Source organism: Zalophus californianus, chromosome 8 (genome assembly GCF_009762305.2).
Source record: "Zalophus californianus isolate mZalCal1 chromosome 8, mZalCal1.pri.v2, whole genome shotgun sequence".
Classification (NCBI taxonomy): Eukaryota; Metazoa; Chordata; class Mammalia; order Carnivora; family Otariidae; genus Zalophus; species Zalophus californianus.
In genome coordinates, this window is record NC_045602.1 from 49,476,017 (window position 1) to 49,493,990 (window position 17,974).

The window sequence follows — 17,974 nt, forward strand, 5'->3', positions numbered from 1 at the left end:
AAGGTCCGCCCAAGTCTTCTTGCGGCCTAGGGGCCTGTTTCCCCAGGTGTCGACGCAATCTCTCGTGAGGGCAAAATGTGTGTACGGGACATTGGCCTGCCCATACCCCATTTCCCCAACTCTGTACAAGTCGAGGCATCGGATGAAATTTAATAAGGGGGGTAAAATAATGAAAACGGGGCAGGGGAGAGGGCGCAGAGTCCAGGTTAGGTCAGGGCCTTAAGTAGCCAAAAAGGGGGGATCCGGGGCCCTCGGGTCCCCCAAGCCGCATCTGCAGGTTGATGCGGTAGCACTGAAGGCTGCAGAGCGCCTGGCCCGTGCGGGAGCAGGCGTAGCGGCGCGGGTGTGGGCAGCCGGGGACGGAGCATCGAGGAGGAGGGCCAGATGGGCACGGCCGCTGAGACACTGGCGCGGGGGCGGGGACGCCAGGTGGGAAGGAAAGGGTGGAACCCTGTGCCCCGCTGCTGTTGCGCACCCATGGGGGCCGGGGGGCCACGTCCGCCCTCCCCGTCGCACGCCCCGCGCCGCCCCTCGGCCTCCCCGCCCGCTGGGCGCCGCAGTCTTGGTGAGACGCTCGATAGTCTGGTTCTTGTGCTCCTCCGCCCGCCGGGGCCCCGCTGCAGCCGTCTCTTTCGCGCGCCTCTCCGCGCGCTTCAGCAGCATCTCCTCGGTGAGGGGCCGGGGCCGGGCAGCCCGCAGCCACAGGTACGGCAGCATCGGGGAAGGCTGACTCCGCGCCTTCTGCAGCAGAGCTCGCTGGGGAGAGACAGATCGAGTGATGTCAGAGAGGGGAGGTCTGCCCAAACGGGGGGCAAGGGGGATCTGGGGATCTGGAAAGCAGGGTCTTGAGGAGCACTGGCCTTGAGAGAAGGGGTGGAATGAGCACCCTCTCCGGGTGCGTTTGTACGGCCTCCTCCCAGATCTCCTGACTTTCATCTTTAGAAACCTTGACTCTTAAAGAAGAAAAGCATTCATGTTTCCTGCCTGGCCTGAGTACCAAAACTCTACCACCTCTCCAGAGGTTTTTGTTTTGGTTTGTTTTTTGTTTTAAATCTTTTCATCTCATTCCAAACAGTGGGAAAGGATCTTTACTTCATGTCATCGGATGATACTACGATTGAAGAAAGAGGGTCTGGAGGTGATACAGATTTAACAGTGGATCCATAGATGTGGCCAGTCAGAAGCTGCTCTTAAACAAGTGGCATCTCACCCAGATAGAGCATTTGAGCAAATTGAGAGCATGTAGTCACAAGAAGCTGTCATTTTGAAAACTCTGATATGCATTGAAAACAAAATAGATCTCAGGGTGACTATGCGGTGTATTTACAGTGGTGTTGCTGTATATATGGATCTGAGATCTTTCTTCTCCCTTTCAATGTGTTATGTTCCTAATCAGGAGGATTTATTTGCTAAACAATTTGCTAACACATTACACAAATTAAAAAAAAAAAAACAACCCACAACCTATTTTTGTTTCTTTTAAATACAGTATTTAAATTAAAATGAAAATTACAGGTTTATGACAAGTATGTTGATGCTACTTAAGGGATGGCTTTTTTAGAAGTAACTGCTTCAGATTTTTGTTTTGTTTCTGAAGCTTTGCCTTGTCTGTCTAGTTAAACATTTGACTGATAATTCTGTTTGATTTTGGAAGTATTCTAACATGACACAAGATCTGAATATAGTTTCTCCTGGAAAAAAAAAATCTTTTCATCTCAGTGGTATAGCATCAACTGGATAACTGCTCAAGCCCAAAACTCAGGGTTACCCTTAATTCCTCTTTCTCTGGCCGCTCCCTGACTCCCAACAAGTATCTATTTCCAAAACATATCCAGAATTCATCTGATTTCCCTCATATCCACAAATTCCACCTTGGTTCAATGCCACCACCATCTCTCACCTGACTACTTTCAACAGCTTCCTGGCAGTCTTGCTTCTACTCCTTACCTCCACTAAGAAGCCAAAGTAATCTACTGAAATATAAATCAAATATATCACTTTCCTGCATACAACCTTTTCATGCTTTAGTCCACATTTATTTTTCTCCTTAGCCACTACTAGGCGTATTGCACTCTCAGGGTCTTTGCACCTACTGGTCTCTACTTGAAAGGCTCCTCTGGTATTGGAAATGTAATCTCATCAGAGAGGTCTTCCCTGCCTTCCCTATCTAGTGTTGTCTCTTCCCACCACTTTCTACTTCATCATCCTATTTTTGTTTAAACTGTACTTTTCAAAATTATTTATTTACTTACTTACTCCTCTCCCCCCAACACACACACAAATACCAGCTCCATGAAAACAGAAACCTTCTCCTTATTTTTTTTGCCATTGATATCCCCACTGCCTAGCAACATTCTTGGGACACAGGAAGTTCTCAATATATTTTAGCCAGCGAACAAAGATGAACCAACTCACCTGTCGAGCAGTGAGCAGCCGCTCGTTGATCTCCTTCTTGAGATCTCCATTGTCATCAAGCTCCCCCTTCTCCAGGGCATCCAGCCACCTCTGTTCCTCCTCGTCTTCTTGACCTCCTAAGCCCCCTGACAGGTCCCGAAGTGGGGAGGGGGACAGATTACTGTCTTCATCTGGAAAGCAAAGTTGGAGAGCTAAAAGTAGAATTGTTCAGATGGGGAACCCTGATTTGGCCAAGTTAATACTGAGAACACTCAAAATCTCACCCTCCTCAGAACCAACCCTCTTCCTTTCACCAGGTATAATGAGAAACCCAGTGTCCCCACCTCCAGATTCTTCTCACCCAGCCAGGCACGGTACTGCTCAAGGGGGACTCCTTCCATAGGTTCCTCTTCATTGTCCACAACCATAAGGGGGGAGGGTGAGCGAGGACCCTCAGGGATCACAGTGAAAGTAGGAACACTGCAGAGAAGCAACCATTGTGTAAGATGAGCAGTTCTTTCCTCCTGCTTGGTAGTACAACCAGCATTCCCCTACACCGTCTTGGGTTCTGCCTTCACCTGGGCCCTGAAGTCAGTGTCCATTCTCTGTCTGCTGGAAAGCCCTGCCAGCTTCTCCTTCTATCTCTGCCTGCTCTAAAGTCCCCCAAGTAAAACCTTGGCTTTCTTGGCCTCACCTCTTGGTGCCCAGGACCTGCCCACCCAGTTTGATTTTGAGTTTAAGTTGGGGCTTAGCAGGTGACGGCTGCGTTGGCCCAGCCTCCTCTTCCTGATGATGTTTCTTCCTTGTGTTTTTTCTTGTGCTCTTGTGCTTTTTCTTGTGCACGTCCATGGCCGTGGGCGCCCGCCAGGCTCAATTCCAGCGCTTCTCCTGCGTGAGGAGAGTCTGTCAACGGTGTAGATGAGGGAGGGGCAGGGAAAGCCTGGAAGAACCCAATACCCCCAAGGGACCCCACTCTTCCCGCGGGTACACGCTGGTTACCATAAACAGCCCCGCCTTTCTCCTTCCCACCTGTAGCGAAGTACCCCGGAGGCTCGGAAGAGCAAAAAGGGCACTCCTTTTCTGCGAACGCCTAACTTGCTTTATCGACCCGCGCTTACCCGGGTTCAGGGGCTTCCATAGCCCCAGAGGTGCTACCACGCCGCCACAGCTTACTCATGGGGTCCTGCAAGGAAAGGGGGCTGGAAATGATAGGGACACATGCTGACAGGCCTTTTCCCGCCCGCGGAAAAACCGATCTCCTGCAAAGTAACGGGCTACTTCCGGCGCGTAACACCCATGCTTCTGCGGGGCTCGCGCTGAGCCTAAAACCCTCCCTGAGAAACAATGAGGCTTCTAACAAAGGTTCCGGGCCCTCTGAGGCCGGGACATCTCAAAGCGGGCTCGGCTTTCCCCTCGCTCACCTCCCCGCCCTCGATTCAGAACTCAGCGCGGGTGATTCAATTATTATTGCACTCAAACGTGGTGAGTGTATACTCTGGACCAAATTCGGGGGTTTTAGGCAATGAGGATACAAAGATGAATAGGAACACTTTCCCCTGCTTTTGAGGAGCTCACAGTGCAGTGGAGGAGTACGGAGGAAACTACATTGTGGGCAAAATGGCAGAAGTGCTTAATAGTGTAAGTGCCCTAGGAGCAGTGCAACGGTATTTAAGCCTAACCTCGTCAGTAGAGAAATGGATAAATGAATATGGTGCATCTATACAATCTGGAACACTATACTGCTAACAAAAGTTAAGAGTGATAAGTGATTGATAAGATTGACATGGAATTTAGATCCTGTGGGTAATAGCGGTGGAAGCAATCTAAGTGTCCCTCTAATGAAACACCAAAATAATTTGGTGCATGGATTTGGTACATCCATACAATGGGCAGCTATGCTGCTCTTCAAAGGAATGAGGCCTCTGAATTGCTACCCAAGAAACTAAGTGGCATCATTTCTGATGGGTGACTGGGGAACAAGGGTGAAAAGAGACTTATTTTTCATAATATACACCTTTGTGCCTTTTGAACTTTGTATAAAGCATGTGTCGATTTTACCTAATTTAAAAAAGAAGGGGGTGGGGTGCTGGGTGGCACAATCAGTTAAGCGTGGGCCTCTTGCTTTGGCTCAGGTTGTGATCTTGGATCCTGGTGTGCGTTCGCCCCCCTCCCCCCGCCACCTCCATGGTGCTCAGGGCAGCGTCGGCTGGAGAGTCTCTCCTCTCCCTTCCCCTCTGCCCCTTGCACTCGTGCTCTCTCTCTCTCTCTAAAATAAATAAAATCTTTAAAAAAGAGGGGGGGCTCCTGCGTGGCTCAGTTGGTTAAGGGTCTGTTCTTGATAACGGCTCAGGTCATGATCTCTGAATCATGTGATCAGGCTCTCCTAGGCTCTGCGCAGGGAGTGGAGCCGGCTTGGGATTCTCTCTCTCCCTCTGCCCAGGCCCCCCTGCTCTCTTGAGTGTGGACTCTTCTCTCTGGGGAAAAAAAAAACAACGAGGTAGATCTGTGTGTGCTGATATATGAAATAAGAAAGGTGAGTTTCAATATGATGTGATGCCATTTAAAAAGTGTAATATTGGGGCGCCTGGGTGGTTCAGTTGGTTGAGCGGCTGCCTTGGGCTCAGGTCATGATCCTGGAGTCCCAGGATCGAGTCCCGCATCGGGCTCAGGGAGTCTGCTTCTCCCTCTGACCCCTCTTCCCTCTCGTGCTCTCTATCTCTCATTCTCTCTCTCTCAAATAAATAAATAAAATCTTTTTAAAAAAGTGTAATATGCTCCTATATACACCAAAAAAATTGAGGAATATATACTACACCTTAATGTGGTTATCTTTAGAAGCTGGTGTTGGAGAGGGGCCCCTGGCTGGCTCAGTCAGTGGAGCATGTGACTCTTGATCTTGGGGTCCTGAGTTCAAACCCCACGATGGGTGTGGAACCTACTTAAAAAAAAGTTGTTGGGGTTGGGGAACTTCCACTATCTAGATCTGTAATGAATTTTCTTAACAGCCAGTATATATCACATTTATAATTAGAAAAATGTACCACCTGTATACATACATTTAAATATGTACAAGATCAGTGTCTGAAAAAGGTAGCATTAATGAACAAAAGAAAGAACTGATTTAAGAGACATTTCAGTGACAAAATTAAAAGGAATCAGTGAAAGTATACAGGGGAATTCAGGAAGAAGTCAATGTTATATAATGATTAAGATTAACAATGAACTTTGGAGTCAGACAAGCCTAATATAAAAAACCCATTTCCATATTTATTAGCTGCATAACCTTGAACTCAAAAGTTATTTAAGCTCTCAGAACCCTAGATTTCAGCCTTGTAAGATGGAAGGAAATAGGATCTACTTTAGAGGGCTCTTTCAGGGGAAAAAGCAATCAAGAATGCAAAGCACAGGGGGTGCCTGGGTGGCTCAGTCGTTAAGCATCTGCCTTCAGCTCAGGTCATGATCCCAGAGTCCTGGGATCGAGCCCTGCATTAGGCTCCCTGCTCCACAGGAAGCCTTCTTCTCCCTCTCCCATTCCCCCGTTTGTGTTCCCTCTCTGGCTGTGTCTCTCTTTGTCAAGTAAATAAATAAAATCTTAAAAAAAAAGAATGCAAAGCACCTAGTATCTGGAAAATAGTTAGATGTTCAATAAGCAAATGACAACAAAAATAATAAATGACTTTTTTTAAAAAGATTTTTAAAATTTATTTGACAGACAGTACAAGCAAGGGGGGAGTGGCAGGCAGAGGGAGAGGGAGAAGCAGGCTCTCAGGGAGCCCGATGCGGGGCTCGATCCCAGGATCCTGGGATCATGACCTGAGCCCCAAAGGCAGCCGCTTAACAGACTGAGCCACCCAGGCGCCCCTAATAAATGACTTGTGCATTTCTAGCCCAAGTATTTAGAGGGAGCGTGGTTTGTTAAATAAGAAAGAAGCAAGTCAGTTAGTGTTTGCCCAGGGTGAATTCGAAGTGCCTGCGAGGATGCCCAGACAGAGATGGAATACTGACCGCAGGAGCCTGTTCGGTAGACAAAGGCTAATGATCACTTGTGTACTGTCCTGCAGAGGCGCGGGCTGAGCTCCTAGAAGAGGATGCCCTCTGGCAGGCAACAGTGCTGCATCATCAGGAGTTGAAGTGAGGGATCACCTGCAGCTAGTGTTTGGTCAAACACATTATAGCTTATAACCTGCTTTCATATCCCTTCTCTCCCTTGAGCTCCACAGCAGCTCCGTAAGAGAGATTACTATTGTTCCCTCATGAAGAAACTGAGGCTCAGAGAGGTTAAATGATTTGGCCAAAGTCACATAGTTAGAGAGTCGCAGAGCCAGCCTCCAACAGAGGCTTCCTGACACCAGGCCCAGTGGTGTTTCCCTCAACATCCTGATGCCCAGCAGGGAGGAGTGGCGACAGCAAGTAGCCTCCGGCTTCATTATTTTGTTTTGTTTTGTTTTTGCTTTGTTTAGAGTGGAAGAGGTTTCAGCATGTTTGTAGGCCAAAAGGAAGAACTTTATTCTCCCTGAAAGAGTTCTTAGCCTTATTTTTAAAATATAATTTATTTAGAAATAATGGCGAACATACAGAAAAGTTGCAGGAAGAATACAGAGAACTCTTTTGCCTCCTAAAATCAGATTCTGCAATTGTTAACATTTACTATTACCCCTCCCCCTCATTATCATTATTCCTTTTCTGATCAATCTGAGACAAAGTTGCAGACATGATGCCATTTCACCCCTAAAATATATCACTGTGTATTTCCTCAAAATAAGTACTCTGTTCTATAACCTTTGTGCAACCCTCCCAGTCAGGAAATTAACATTGATAGAGCATGACCATCCAACCCACAGACCCCCATTCAAGTTTCACCAGCTGCCCAGTGTCTCCTTTTCCTTTCTAGCCCAGGATCCGAATCCAGAATCATGCAGTACATTCCCTTGTCATGTCTCTTTGATCTGCTTTAATGTGGAACATTTACTTACCCTTCCCCTATCTTTCATGACCTTGACAGTTTTAAGAAGTACAGGCCTTTGGGGACACCTGGCTGGCTCAATCCATAGAGCATGCAACTCCTGATCTCGGGGTTGGAAGTTCGAGCCCCACATTGGGTGTAGAGATTACTTAAAATAAAATATTAAGAAAAAAGTACAGGCCTTTGATTCCTTAGGATGTCCCTCAGCCTGGATCCATCTGGTATTTGTTCCTGTCTTGACTCATAATTGTTGGCAGGAGTACTACACAAAAATGACCTCTGCTGTGTTCTTCTCAGTGTATCTACATCAGGAGGCACCACTGATGAAGTTAACCTTGATCACCTGGTCAAGGTTGTGTCTGCCATTTTCCCCACTGTAAAGTCACCATTTTCACTTTTGTAATTAATGAGCTATTTTCCTGGGGAAATACTCCTGAAACTACTCTGATATCCTGTTCCCCATCAAACCTCCACCCACTGGGCTTAGTATCCATTGATGAATACTGTATGAATCAACAGTACTGTAATAATTGCCAATGGAATCTTTCTACTTCCGTTATTCCATCTACATATATTAGTGGGCATGCTACTGTGAAGAGGAGCTTTCTTCTCTTATGTTCCTTTACATATATATATATTTATATCATTATGGTTTCCTATTTCAGTCAGTGGGTTGTAGTCCATTGCTATCATTATTTATCTTGGTGCTTAAAGAAATGTGGGCATTTCTTTAAGATGATTTCTGTGTCCTTTTGACATATCTCCATCATGCTTGAGGACTTTTTTACTTCCTAGCACTACAAAATGTTTTGGGCTCATCTTGTACTTTGCTTTGATAAGGGGTGGGAACCAAGAGAGGCGGGAAGTAGGAACATGTGGCTGAGGTTTACACGAGCCCTACACTAGTCACACCACAGTAACCTGCTGATGAGGATTTCCCTGCTGGCACAACCACCCGCCCTTCATGGACTGCAGGTGCGATAATTATATCATGAACTCTCCTGGGTCTTGTTGTCACGTGTTCAAGATTCAAAGTCCAGTTGGGAGCATTCCATTGGTTGGCTTAGGTCAAGTGCTTTCCCCTGGGCTGTGAAGAAGTGGAAGAGAGGAGGAATGACCTCCAGCTGCCATAAAGAGGGCAGAGCCTCAGCCTGCCAATATTGTCCACAGTAGGGGGACCAAGCAGAACAGGAAGATGATTTGAACAACCGGGTGACCAACAGCTCCTCTTCCAAACATCTACTTCATAGCTGGAGAGACAGAGATAAATACATAAGCAAAGGAAAAGTCGGAAAGATCATGTAGCAAACCAGTGGTATGCTGGTAATTTTTAACAAAAGCTCCCCAGGGGAAAAGAAAAAAAAAACCAGCCCTGATTTTTAGTGTTCACCTGTTTCTGTTGTTTAACTGCTCCCACCATGCCCAATTTCAAACGTGGACATGATTGAACACAGGAACTTAGGACGAGATGCAATAGCTCACGGTTACATAGCAATTTCCACTATACAGATACTATCGATGCAAATCACCTCAAGAGATAATAGGAAAACGCAGTGAAATAATTAGAAAGTGATGAGTTTTGAGTATTTATCGCCTTTGCTTTCATATAATTTATTTAATTGTGAGTTTTTAGATTCATTTTTAATTAAAGCTGTGTAACACCTGGAAAGCATAGTTCTGGAAAATTCAGCAGTTGTCTCTATGAGCCTGTGTGGGGCTTCAGTACACCATGGCACCAAATGTCTCAGGGCTTTCCTTTGATGGTGGGCAAGGCATGCCTTTATTCTTATTTTTTTTACTTTATATTGAATGGTACAATAGGAGTGGTTTTTTTTTTAACTGTATGTGTATCTTCAAAAAGGAATTTAATTTTAAAAATAAATCCACAGAACTGTTGACCCTTGATTCTCCACTCTCAGTCATGAACAACAGTGTCCATCGGCTTCCCTGACCCCAGTCGCAACCATCCTCCAACTGATTTATGCAAAAGGCTGCCAGATTGTAATCCCTAAAATACAACTCTAGCTGTGCCGCTTCTTTTGCAAATCTTCAGTTAGGTGGAGTCCAAATTTTCAGGCAGGACTTGAGCTCTATTTCCTTTCTGAACGCCTTCCATTCTTCCACTTCTGTCAGGGGCTTCCAAACCCTTCCCGAGAGCCTGTGGGCCACAGCTGAGGGCCTGTGGAGAGGACAATGCTTGAGCTCTAGCCCTGCTTCCATCACAGCAGCTGATTCTATTTCACATATTCCAGGTAAGATTTCATTTGGAAAAAACAAAAAAACACATTCTGTTGCTAAAAAAAACAGTGTTTGAAATGAACCCTTTTAGTCCAACAGCACGGCTCATCCCAGTCAGGTGCTCTGAAGTCTGCATGTTTCCTTGAGGCATTTCCTGTGTTCATTTACTTCACTGATGGTTGACTGAGTACTTCCTATGTGCCAGACACTGGGCATAAAGCAGTGGACGAGACAGACTGTTCCTCCTGGGGAGCTTACAGTTAGGAAAAGTGACAAGAGATATTTTAAGAATTAACAATTCCAAGGGGCCTGGCTGGCTCAGTCACTGGAGCATGTGACTCTTCATCTTGGGGTCATGAGTTTGAGCCCCATGTTGGGGGTAGAGTTTACTAAGAAGGAAAGGAAGGGAGGGAGGGAGGGAGGGAGGGAGGAAGGAAGGAAGGAAAAGAAAAGAAACAAAGCCTTTCCCCTTCCTCCTCCTCACCCATCCTTTGAAGTTTATCTCAGAGGCCACAGATTTTGTAAAATTTTTTGATCTGCCTTTCCTACGGACCAGAACTCCCTTCTCCACGTGATTTTTATGTCAAGGCTATTTGCTGTTCTTCCTGTGCAGCCTCCATTCCCTCACCTTCTGGTAGTAGTACTGGAACAGTTTTTGGGAAACTACCTCTCCCTTCTCTCCTCTCCCAGCTCAGTAGGTTCCAACTGGTCTTCAGGACTGGGCAGGTGACCCAGGCCTGGTTAACTGGCACACAGAATCCCCCTGTAGCCATAGGCCACCCCTCTGGCTACAAAGGTTGGATAAAAGATCCCAGATGGCCCACAGTGACTCCAAGACATGTGTAGGAAGTTCAGGAAACAGGTGCTGTCTTTTCCCCTGAAAAGATACAGACCCAGAATTTTTGGCAATGCTGTGCTGTGGAGGGTAAAGCCAACATGGAGCCAAGTAGAGCTAGATGAACGGAAGAGACAGGATCCTTGTGACCTGGAATGCCTGGGTCAAGCCACCTCTAAAGCCTGACCTCAGGACATTTTAGTTCCTTAAGACAATAAATTTCTCCTTTTGCTGAAGTAATTTCAAGTCAGGTTCCTTAGAACACTGAGTAATTTGCCATAGCAGAACAATTCTAATGTCTCTAAAGCTAAAGGCAAATATTTCTCTGGCTCCAGCCCATCTGCTATGAAGGAGCTTCACTGTCTCTCAAGTTCTCTCCAGTAAGTTCTGGAGTCCCCAGAAGACTCCCCAGTGTGGTCAGCAAGCTAATATTCTGCCATTTCTTTCTCTTTCACTAGGCTCTGTGGGGGCGAGGAGAGTGACCTTTTCTGCACAAACTGAGTGGTAATCTTGTCTTGGCCATCCAGCAGCAGCTGAAAAATAGTCAATATTGAGGTCAATGATCAACGCACCCTTTTAAGACACTTAAGGTCTGGGTCCAGGGAGTTGAGATCACCTGTGCCCCATCCAAGGGCACAAGGTGCTGCACCTGCTTCTTTATCTTCAGAGCTCCACTTATGGGGCACTTGTTTTATGTCAGCACTGTGCTGGGCATTTTACACCCATTCTCGTATGTAATCCTCATAGCAACCTGAGGGATGGAGATAATCACTCTATGCCCCATTGAACCGATGAGAAAAACTGAAGCTCAGAAAGTTCAATGACTGGGTCAAGGCTCCACGCTTAGTAAGTGACAGAACAGGATTCCAAGACGTGCTTAAGCACTGCCCCACGAAGTGGGTGGATGGGCAGGTGGCCGTGAGTGGGGAACTTAAAGCGGGAGGGGGAAACGAAGAAGGGACATTTGGGACTGCAGGAAGTTGAAATGAGCACTTCGGAAGCTGCTTTGGGGTGCAACTGGGCGCGGTCCCAGGGCCCAGCCAGAACCGCAGTGTGCCACGCGGCTATCCCTGTGGCCAAGGGATTTTCCGCGCGGAGGGAGTGCGGCTTGCCAGGTGGGGGCGGCTGGTGGGGCGGGGCTTCCTTGGACCCGCCCCTTGCCCAGGTGAGGCGCCTGAGACTGGGGCGCGACCGGATGATGCTCCCCCGCAGTGCTCGAGAAGTGTAGGGTGCCTGGCTGTCGGGTTGTCGGGCCAGGCCTGCTTGGCGCCCCGGGACTGGCCGGGCCAGCCGAGCCTTTAGCGGGGGTGGAGAAGGAGGGTGCCGCGCCCTGCCCGGCCCAGGTGTCGTCTCCGGAGGCGGAGTTTGGGAACCGGGCTGCGAGAGCTTCCCGGCCCGACCCGCGGGCGGGCGTCGAGGGACAGAAGCGGACGAGACCAGACACAGCCAGGCGGCTCAGGGAACGCACCGAGCAGGTAAAGGCGCGGGGCCGTCAGCATGTTCTCGCGAAACCACCGGAGCCGGGTCACCGTGGCCAGGGGCTCCGCTCTGGAGATGGAGTTCAAACGCGGCCGCTTCCGACTCAGCCTCTTCAGCGACCCGCCCGAGGTGAGCCCCACGTCCCTGCCTTCCTTCCCCTTCCCTGGCTCCCGCAGCCCAGGCTGCCTCGGCCCCCCGTCCCCGCCCGCGCGCACGCCGAGGGGTGGAGACGCCGCGGTTCGGGTACAAACCGGTTGTTGTTGACTTCAAAAGTGAGGCGCGGACCGTCTGAAAGTTCATCGGACCCCTCTCAGAAAGCTCAGACACTCCCTGACCAGTTGGGATGACTTTCCTCTGCCTGGAAAAACTCCGGGTTGGCTTCAGTGTAAGGGTCCGCAGGCTCGATTCCCAAAACATGCCTGGACCCGGCCCCTCCCGGGCATCCCCCTCAGGGCGGTGGGCAGGTAGGCGGACCCCAGTCCGCTCGGACTCGGCCGGGGCGCCCGCTTCTTCCCCGGCCGCCGGCCCCATGTCACAACCTGTCTCAGCCGTCTGGGACAGCCTTCATCATCAACTGGACTTCTAGGCCCCGTCTGACCACTTCGCTGAAGCGCTCCCCAACTGCTCCTGTGTGCCCCTGAAGGGCTGAGAGTGTTTGTGTGTGTGTGGGGGGGTCCCTTTTAACGATTTGGGTTGTTTATCACACCAGAACTTTGAAGTCCCGCCTCTAGTCTGACAGTTTCCTCCCCCGGCCCACCGCTCTACCCCTTCCCCGGTCCGAGCCCTACCTGTTACTCCCGGTAGAGACCCAGGAGTTGCTGAAAGGTGTGGGCCTGAGCTAGGACTGAGAAGGCGAGTAGCGACAGCAAAGAGGCTGTCCCCGAGGTCAGCTCTCTTACCCTGCTGGGCCTGGAAAGGGTTAAGTGAGGGGGCCTTCCTCCCGCCCCCCTCTCCCTCCAGGCCGGGATTCCAGGCCTGGCTTCTGCCCTTTTCCCCCAGCCTGCCCAGAACAAAGGCCTTTTCACATCCACGTCCTGGTGTCTCGGGCCTTTTCTGACTCAGAAGCTAGAGGACCTGGGGGAGAGGGGCTTAGTCGGGTCCCTTACCAGCAACCCAGTGTGGGGCCAGCGTGGGGGAGGGAGAGGCGAGGCCCGGGGACCAGGAGGAGGGGCCTGTGGGCTGGGGCCGCCCCCGGGTTAAGTCGGGCCTGTGGGGCCGAAGCAGAGGAGCCGGGGCGGAGTCGCAGGGCCCGTTGGCCGCCGAGGGCAGTGTGACTCCGTGGGCCCGGGTTGGAGGTTGGGGGGGGGTGGCAAAGCTGCAGCTGGCTGGGAATCGGGGCTGGTTTCCTGTCTGGAAGGGAAGGGGCCCGCAGAGGGGAGCGGGGGCAGCAGCAGACAGGCACACCCCTGCCTTTCTCCCTCCCACACCTCCCTTCTGCTGGAAAAGCGAGGTAATTGTGAGCCCAGGGTGGGGTGGGCTGGAGAAGGGCCCCAAGTTGGAAGAGGTGGCCCTGGGGGTTGGGCCGAATTTACCCCTTTGTCCCACTCCCTGGGCTCACTCTCCCCGCAGGTCCTCAGCTCCATCCCTCTGCGAGTGAGAATCCCTCTCCGAAAGCTCCGACCTCCTGCCAAACCCCACAACTCTGTAAAACCTGCCTGAGGCGTCCCCGCCCTGCCCCCTTCCAGCTGTGCCTGCCCCTCACGCCCTACCCGCACACTGTTTCTCTGTCCGCCGGGCCCGAGATGTGGGCGGGGGCTGGGGAGGGGCCAGAGTCGGAATGAAAGGGCCTTTTTCTTCCACAGCTGGGAGAACACTGCCACCAAAGCAAGACTGGACACTCTGTGCCCAGAGCCCCCTCTGCAGCTGGCCTCCCTTCCTGGGACCCTGCTCTTTCTCACCTCGCTTTCCTTTCCTCCCATGCCTGGCTCCCACCAGGGCCCTGGAACAGTGAGTGGTAGGCAAGGAAGGTTTGTCACCACAGTCAGAGGGGTGTAACAGGAGTGCAGAGGGACAGGGGCAGCCTCTGCCCTCTGCCCACCTCTTTCAAGACCAGGGGAGCAGCGGGAGGAGGAATTGTGGAGCAGCGCGGTGCCTGCCCAGCACCCCCCCTCTGGAGGGGTCCACAGGGGAAGGGGCACTGGGGGCACAGAGATGCAGGACAGATTGCACATCCTGGAGGACCTGAATATGCTCTACATTCGGCAGATGGCGCTCAGCCTGGAGGTAACGCCCCCACCCCCAGAGTACACCTCCTCTGCATGCAACCCAACCTCAGTTTGTGCCCTGCCCATCCCTGCCGGGGCTGAGGAGGGAGGGGGGAACTGCTCCAAAGTGGGGAGAGGGGCCAGGTGGTCCTGTATGTCTTGCGTTAAGTGCTGTGTGTGGACCTATGCTCAATTCTGCCAACCAGAGCATTATGTTGGCAAAAGGGTCTTTACACCTATTTCTGAAAGCTCTGTGGGTGGGTGTGGATATGTGTTTTGGGCCTGAGGGGTCCTTTTAGGTGTGGGAAGAAGAGAGGACTTCAGTGTAAGAGAGGTTTGCAGGAAGGACATGGCCTTGCTAGAGAAGGGGAAGGGAACTCTGTGACGGCATGTAAGGATCTGATGGCAGGGAGCTGTTTATTCATTTATTTATTCTTAAACACTTTTATTGAACAGCTCCCATATGCCAGGCTCCTTCCTAGACCATGGGATGATACCTCAGTGAACCAGACAGGAAAGGCCCATTCAACTGGGGGAACACAATAAACACGCAAACATAGAAATTATCTCCCGTAGTGAAATGGTGATAAAAATGGGGATGTAACACACATCAGGTAGGGAAGGCAGCAGTCAGTGTGGAGGTCAGAGAAGGCCTCTGTGATGAGATCATGAGCTGAGACCAGAAAGATATGAAGATTTGTGAAGACTGGAGGAAGGGATTTCCAACTAGAGGGCATAGCAAGGGCAGAGGCTCTTAAACAAGGCTATGTTCCAGTTCCAGTGTGGCAGGAACATAGGAGTTGGGGCTGAGATAATGGGCAGAGCACAGATTAAGGTCTTACACAAGGCCTTTTACTCTAGGTGTGATGTTGGCCCACCCAAAGGTTTTAAGCAGGGGAACAACTCACCTAATGTTTTAAAATAATGTTTAAAATAATGGCTTCTGTGGTGAATAGGCTAGGTAGGTGTGGCGGGTGGGAGAGAGGAGAGTTGACAAGAGAGGTCCCAGAAGACCACCAGACAGGAAGTTGTTACGGCCTTAGGGGAGTGAACCTGGTGGTGTGGTTCGAAGTGCTCATGGTGGAGACAGAGAGGGGATGGATTTCAAATGGTAGTGGTAGATCTGACGGGGCTTGTTGATGGGTTGGCCATGAGGATTGGACATGGATGGATTGGCCTCACGGCAAAGAGAGAGCCCTGGGATGATTCCCAGGTATGGCCAAGCTGGATGATACAGTCATTTACTGAGAGGGGGCAGGTGAAGGAAGCTATGGAAGTGACTGCCTGGACAAGGCAAGAGTTTGCTGCTGAGGAAGGTCATAGGTGGACTCTAAAGAGTCCAGATCAGGAATGGCAATTTATTGCAAGTGTTGCCCCTCTCAGCCCCGGCCCCCACTCCCTGGACCATAGTAGACACTGCTAGTCAACCTCGGTGCTCTTGACAGCAAGCCCAGATGTGGACTCGAAATCTTTCTCAGTGCTTCCTTGGCACAAATTGTGCAGGTTGTTTCCTTCACAAGGGCGCCAGCCAGAGGCAGGAGTCCCAGCCTGGTTTCGGGCTCTATCGGGAGGGGACACCTTTATCTAACTTGTTTACCTAGAGAGGGTTACCTTTTTCTAATATGCAGAAAGGTGTTCAATGAGCCCTTTGGGACTCTGATACTATCTATTGTCCTGTATTAGCACATGGGATAAAACCTATTCCTCTGCACTGTCTGCATTACTAGTTACATGTGGCTACTTAAATGTATAATTTAGTTAATTAAAATGAAATAAACAATTCCTTGGTTGCTCTAGCCACATTTGAAGATGGCTGTGGAATGTTTCCATCATTGCAGGAGATAGTATTGAACAGAGCTGGTCTAGGTATTTAAATGTTTAAATTCAGCATCCTCTCTGCTCTCCTGTGGGCCCCCCCACCATGTAATTTTTCTTCATTGGCGGTCTATCCAAGTTCTGGAACAGAGGAGGGGGCTTAGATTTCACTTTGGTCACCTTTCCTTCAGCTAGGGTACAGGCTGAGCATGCTGTGTTCTTTCTCCACCAAACTCAGCAGTCCCCTCCCCCCACTCCCCACTCAAGAGAGAGATCCACTGACAATTCAGAGATTGGCAAGAGAGGTAGTCATGGCAGAGTAAATCCAAGAAGACTTTCTGGAGGAAGCAACTTAAACTGCAAATAAAGGGAAGGTGGGAGTGAGAGAAAGGTTGTTTTTAAATATGTGCTAGGCCAGGGTAGCGATTAGACTTTCTCACTTAATTCTCAAACAATACTATGAAGGAGATGGGACACTCTCCAGTTTACAAACAGTCTCCAGAGGCTAAGTTCTCACAGCTAGTCAAATTCCCAAGCCAGGATTTGGATTTAGCCCCAGTGGAGATTCTGAAGGGAACAGAGGTGATGAGAAGCAGAGCAGTAAGTCAGGGACAGAAAAGAATGGGAGGGAGGGACAGGAAAAGACATCCACGGAGGGCCTAATGTGTGCTGGGCTTCTGCCCATGACTCATCCTCCTTCAGCCCCTTGGGCCTTGACCCAAGTCCTGCTGACATCCAACTCTGGGCTCTTTCCCAGGAGAGTCTGGTGAAAACACTGCCTCCTTTGGGAGAAAGGGGTGTGTGGGTGGGGAGGGGGGACAAGAAGCTATCCCTGGGGTGGCGAGATGGGGACAAAACAGGGATCTAGAAGCAGTGCCAGGATTCCTGAAATGCTCTGCCCAAAGGGTGGGAGCCAGGATTTCTAGGGCCCTCTCCTCCCTGGAGCTGTGGGAGAGTGGATTTGGGGCCAGAGTGGGGTGGGGGTGGTAGCAGGGGTGTTCGACTCATCCAGGCTGAGCCCAGAGACTTTTCCACGGCCCCAGTTTTTCCAATTTACACACTCTGCTCCCTCCCCCACGCTCCTGGGCAAGGGGTCACCTTGGAGGGCAACCGCAATGCAGGAGGGGCCTCCGGCCTCCTGCGGCTCTAGCGGCACCAAGGCCAAAGCCCTTTCCAGGGCGACGTGGGAGCTCCGGGAGCTCCGGGAGGCAATGTTGCACACGACTGGATCTTGTGGTTCTGCTGCCCTGAGCCTGGAGCCTAGCCTCCCTGACAGGCACAGGGAGGGACTGCCTGCGCCCTGGAGCCCCTTGACTGCTCTCGCGGCAGTTGGGAGCTGATGTCACCAGCGCCCTGAGCGCTGCGGGCAGGGCGGGGGCACTTGTGACTCCTGGGACCCAGCGCGCTGCCAGCGTTGGTGCCTCAAGTGCAATGGACCGGGCTAGGGAAGGATCCGTGAGTGCTGGGGCCCAGACAAAGAGACTAGCCAGGAGAGGGCTTGAGCACGCTTCTCTGTCCCCACCCTCCCCCCCTTCTCTCATCCGACCCTGGTGTTTGTGGCTGAAGCTGGATGCAGAATGGGATGGGGTTTGGCAAGCAGGAAAGCTTAGCTGAGGTGGGACCCTGCTGCACACAGAAATAACGGGGCTGGGGTGGGGAGGGGTGGTGGGAGCTATGTAGTCTGGGAGGGCTTCCTGGTGGAGGGGGCATAGGGACCTGGTTGGCCTACTTCTGAAGGGTCAGGAAGAGAAACTGGGAGAGGGGTGATGAAAGTCAGGCCTAGCCTGGTGGTGGCCCAGGAAATAAATTGTGAAGGAAGGGTGTGCAGGGAGGCTGCACAAGGCTTTTGAAGCAGGAATTTAGGGTGTTCAGGTCTTGGAGATTTGAAGGCTGGAACTACCAGGGACAGAAGCAAGTGCACAGTGTGAGAGCTGGTGTGAGGGAGAAGACAGGTTTTGGGTGATCACATTCACCCCCTCTTCCAGCCTGGTGCCTCCACCTGGGCTTCCTCTCAAACTAATCTCACACTGTAATGCAGTTAGTCTT

At 50.7% G+C, this 17,974-nt stretch overlaps 3 protein-coding genes across 5 annotated transcripts in view; 1 reads left to right on the plus strand and 2 right to left on the minus strand.

Moving 5' to 3' along the window:
* Positions 1-130: 130 nt before the first annotated feature.
* Positions 131-11,929, minus strand: INO80B (INO80 complex subunit B). Its single transcript, XM_035729019.1, is given in 7 exon segments — positions 131-481; positions 484-756; positions 2,416-2,585; positions 2,756-2,874; positions 3,089-3,237; positions 3,239-3,282; positions 11,899-11,929. Coding segments are annotated over 7 exon segments (1,056 nt in total). The 3' UTR covers positions 131-211.
* RTKN (rhotekin) overlaps positions 3,767-17,974 on the plus strand; it is a 22,991-nt gene continuing 8,783 nt past the window's right edge. The window contains 3 exon segments of the mRNA XM_027621862.2: positions 3,767-3,876; positions 9,491-9,609; positions 10,889-12,038. Coding sequence (XP_027477663.1) covers positions 11,928-12,038 — 111 coding nt within the window. The 5' untranslated portion in view covers positions 3,767-3,876; positions 9,491-9,609; positions 10,889-11,927.
* The window catches only part of WDR54 (WD repeat domain 54), a 23,669-nt gene continuing 12,620 nt past the window's right edge, over positions 6,926-17,974 (minus strand). For all 3 annotated transcript variants that reach the window (XM_027621873.2, XM_027621871.2, XM_027621872.2), the window contains exon 11: positions 6,926-8,607. The gene's annotated coding sequence lies outside the window, so the exon portion shown is untranslated. The remainder of the gene's footprint in view (positions 8,608-17,974) is intronic.